Consider the following 4,524-nt stretch of genomic DNA (forward strand, 5'->3'; position numbering starts at 1 on the left):
ATATGTTCATGAAAATGTGCAAAAGTCAAATGTATGCAAGCTTAACTATAATTTAATGCCCTAAGTGGAGATTTCTGTTTTAATGGCATCCATAGTAAAGTGTTTCATGTAGGCAATTATCATTTTATAAAATGAATAATAACCATCCATCACCATGCCAAACCAGGGCTTTGATAAATCTTGGTATTCAAATACTGGATTTGGTAAAATAAGGAAAAAAGAACTATGGTCTTGTCAGTTGGCAAACTGAACAAAAGCTCCCTAACACTGTAAGATGGTGAATGGCGCTGCCTCCACACTAAAGTTATCAGATCGGTATTTCAAAACAATAGTAGGTACACCAGGGTCAAAGTTTGAAGTGTGGTAAAATAATTATAGCAGCTAACACTTGAGGAGCATGTACCCTGTTCTAAGTATACTGTCCGTAAGATCTCAATTAACTCCTATGACAATTTGATGGCGTTTACACTATTATCTCCATGTTTTAGATGAGAAAATGGTACTACAGGGTGATTAAGTAACTTGCCTATAACTACAGGCCTGTGAAATGTGGGAAGCAGATTTATTTAGAGTGATATTTCTCTTTCTTGATGCCTACACTCTCTTTGGAAAAAAGTGAAAACTGAAACTAGATACTAAAAATTGCCTTTGAAAACTCAGTATAAAAACAAGCATACTATTCATTTGGGCCCTAGTCTGTGCTTCAACACTTTATTTGAATCAGCACATAGGAAATGTGCTAGACATTATGTAAAGTATCAAAATAAATAGTTTGCATTATCATATTCTGTTTATGCTATTATATAAACTTATACTGCATTGTTTACATGTTATGTTTATAAAATGCATGTTTCAAGACTTATAGCAAAATAGGGAGGATGCATTAGGAACACAAAGAACTGTAATGCAAGACAGACTGGCTGAATACTATGAATGTAAAAACCTGTGATGAAAATCGAGAGGAAATTTCAATTCCCGGTAGCTGACAGGGATTAGTTTAAAGCCTGTGTTTGAGCCAGGTCTGTGAGAGTGGTCAAAATTTAGACAGAGATGCTGTGGGCCCCTCAGGCTGCAGGGACGATGTGAACAAAGGGCACAGCCAGGAGTGGCCCAGTTATCTGCTGATTGGAGCAAAGCCTGTGCGTAAAAAGTGGGAGAGGAGACAAAACCCGAAAGCTGAAGTCAGCAGAGCAGGAAATGCCTCACGAGGAATACAGAGTGTGGAGGTGACAAGGCTTTGCAGCAGGGAAAGCACACAGTCAAAGTTAAGCTTTAGGAACATGACTGGAGAGTAGACAGAGAGGCCAAAAGCTGGGGAAGAAAGGTTTAGGGAGGCAGCAGTCTACAGCAGAACACGAGTGGGACTGAGAATGGAGGGGAGACCGACAGAGGCGTTACTGGAGACTGTCTGTAGGAGACAGCTCTACTGTAATGAAGGGAAGAGGAGGGGGGAAGGGAGAAGAGCGGGAGAGAGGACCCCGTGCTCCAGGGCAGATGGCGGCGTCTCCGGTGGAGGTGAAGGGAGGGACTCCGAGGAGACCAGAGATGCTGCATTTAAGACGGACTGATTTCAAACAGGAATTTACATGTCCCTTCACTGTCTGAATGGTTACCAAATGCCTATTGTGGAAGGGCAGTCCTCCCATAAACACTTGGGCTATATCATAATAAGGTATTATATTCCAATCCAATGCTATAGTAGTCTCCTTCTTCTGAATTCCTGCACACTTAACAGTCTGGACTGTCCACTGGGTGTTAGGCACATATGACTGTATTTCTCCCCTAACGTCAAGTTTTCAATCAGATCTTGAGTGAGTTGAAAGCAGGAATCATCTCAGATATTCTTTGCATCTCCCACAGGAACTCACTCAGAGTAGGAAAATTCAGGAAAGCTTTAAAAGTTAGACTGGGGGATTTTTCATTCTTTTTTCTTCTATGTTAAGGATACATCTTTTCTTAGCCTTGTAGAACAGAAGGATCAGTAACATTTCACATCCAGAACACATGGCCACTGTAAACGGAGCCACAGACGCTAAGTCTGCATCAGACTGTGAAAAGGAAAGCTGAATAATGGCAAGGGCTAAGAAACTATTCAGGACCCCACCTTCAATAGCAACAGTTTTACAAACAGGAAGAGGCAGCATAGAAATTTTAGCAAAAAAGTACCCGAACAACAAACCCAAAGCAGGAACTAAGACGCCCAACAGAAGCACCTCTAGGTTCACTGTTTTCAGAAATACCAATCCCATGCTGAATGTCAAATAAATCCCTATAAACATTAAAATAAAACTCAGAGGTCTAATGATCCTCTCCAAGAACTTTGCTTTGTCAGGTAGTCTATGCTTGATGGCTATTCCCACTGACATTGGTGCGAGGATGAAAAGGAGGGTTGACATAGTTTTAGAAGTAGGAATATGCAGTGTACCCGATAACCCTAAGATTCTACTGTACATGTACGAATTGGCAGGCATCATGACCAGGGCCAGAAATGTTGACGTGCAAGTCATCAGAATGGCCAAAGTGACATCTCCTTCTAGAAGCAGGGCAAAGAGGTAGCCCCCACCCCCACCTGGGCACGTGCAGGTGACTATAAATCCAAACGCCTGGGCCTCAGGCAAGGCCAAAATCTGCGTCAGGAGGAATCCGCAAAACGGCATAAGAAAAAACTGTATAACTGCCCCAAGAACTACCGGCAAAGGTCTCTTCCACACCGTTTCAAACACCTGGAACTCAATCTTGCAACCAAACGCACATTTATTTAACAGTATCACTGGCAGAAACAGCATTAGGATGTTTCTGCCGAGGAGGTTTGATGCCTGGAAAGGACTGTCTTGTCTCTGTCTGAGCACTCTGACTCGGACATTCTTTATCTCTTCAATGAGCCTTTCACACCTACCTTCCGAATCCCACAGCTGAATGGTCAGATTTGTCTCTCCATCGCCACCCGTCACCAGGTTTATGGTAAAGTTGGTCACATCTGACAAGCTCTTGGTCACATTCACCACTTGGAGCATTTTATCATCTTCCAGTTGCACGAGGAGGTAGCTGGAGTTTGGCTGTTTATCTCTGTAACTTGACCTTACAACGACAGTTTCTTCCATCTTTGTGAAAAACAGTACTTCAGTCTTTTCTATGTTCAGGAAACTGAGAAAGGATTTCCTGGCTTCTCCAAGAGTCACAGACGGCAAAAGCAGGACAATAAAAAGTTTTCTAATCATTTTAAAAGTTTAAAAGAAATCACATACACAAAACTAGTTAAACTGAAGAACATTCTTCGTACAGGTGTTCAGTGATGGTCTGAAGTTGTTAGGTAACAGTTGTTTCTGCTGGATCAAAGTTCAGTAGGAGGGACTGTTGTACTATTCAAACAAGTACAGAGCTGTCTAAGGAGTGACACAACCGGTTTAACCCAGTTACGAAGCCTAAAAGACACAGCATTTAACAGGTTCAATTTACCACCCTGGAAACCTAGCTCTCCCCCACCCCTCACTTCCTCATTTCTGCCCCTGGAAAAACAGCCTCCTGTTTACCTGAATTTAACACCTTAGTGCCATCATCTTGGAGTTTTGTTCCCTCCTTTGCTAAAAGCAGACAGGATACAAAAATTTACATAGATGTTGAGAAGGCCTAAAGTTGAGTACTATTATTTTATTCATTCAGGTCAAAATCAAATAGAAATTTACTAAACGCACGTGCTGGGGGCCTGGGCTAGGAGCAGGGCACACCACAGTAATCAAGCCAGATGCCTCCTTTCTCCCGGAGCGCAGTCCTGGTGGCTCTTTATCATTACTTAGGAAACTGGAGAGCCCATAAACTGGCCTTGCAGCAACCTTAGGCTAATAAGTTTTCCCACAACTCTAAATAGTGATCATATCAGTGAGGCAAAAACTGAAAACTGTGGTGTCCTTAAGTAGAAAAACAATTTCCTGGGTCGTTACCAGATAGCTTGGCAATCTAGAGAAAGCATATAGCCGTATCCATGGCCAAAGAAACAGTCTGGTTAGTGGACCACTGCTGCTGGACACTTGGACTCTGACCCAGTGGGGCAACGGAAGGCCACTGGGACTAATTCTGGACTCTTCTTCCTTCCTTGTAACACTACTCCTTGTTCACAGCTAGGGGCAAAGATACTCAATTGATCCAACTTAGGTCATATGCTTGAGGGCTGCCAGAGTCAAGGAAAAGTATCAGGCTTTTTGGACTTCAATCCATAGACTCACATATGCTTTCCATTTCCCAGAGAAGAGGAGGGGTTTGTGATGCTAAGCAGGAAAACAAAGACGAGACAACAAAAAACCCATTATAGTTATCTACTACCGAGCCTACGGGTCTAGTAATCTCGGGTCATACAACCACTGCAGCAGACCCTTCGTGTAATCACGACGCTGTGTCTCATCCAACAATGACAGTTACGCATTGAGTATTGTGGACCATAAAACGTTTGCTCTTCAAAAAATGTCCAAGCAATTTTTATAAGTTTCTGAAAACCTGATTTATGTAGGTTAATATTTCAAATGCAATACA

At 42.4% G+C, this 4,524-nt stretch overlaps 1 protein-coding gene across 1 annotated transcript; it reads right to left on the bottom strand.

The window, feature by feature from the left end:
- Nucleotides 1–804: 804 nt before the first annotated feature.
- On the bottom strand, nucleotides 805–4,324 carry SLC10A5 (solute carrier family 10 member 5). The gene has a single exon (XM_055431951.2). It carries the CDS (start codon nucleotides 3,216–3,218, stop codon nucleotides 1,902–1,904), a length of 1,317 nt encoding a protein of 438 aa, XP_055287926.2. The 5' UTR covers nucleotides 3,219–4,324; the 3' UTR covers nucleotides 805–1,901.
- Nucleotides 4,325–4,524: the final 200 nt, after the last annotated feature.

The sequence above is a fragment of the Moschus berezovskii genome, chromosome 16 (assembly GCF_049115385.1).
Source record: "Moschus berezovskii isolate FMDL1 chromosome 16, NW_MosBer_1.0, whole genome shotgun sequence".
Lineage (NCBI taxonomy): Eukaryota > Metazoa > Chordata > Mammalia > Artiodactyla > Moschidae > Moschus > Moschus berezovskii.

Coding starts and splice junctions, on each gene's coding strand:
- SLC10A5 (XM_055431951.2), bottom strand. CDS start 3,218: ATGATTAGAAAACTTTTTATTGTCCTGCTTTTGCCGTCTGTGACTCTT.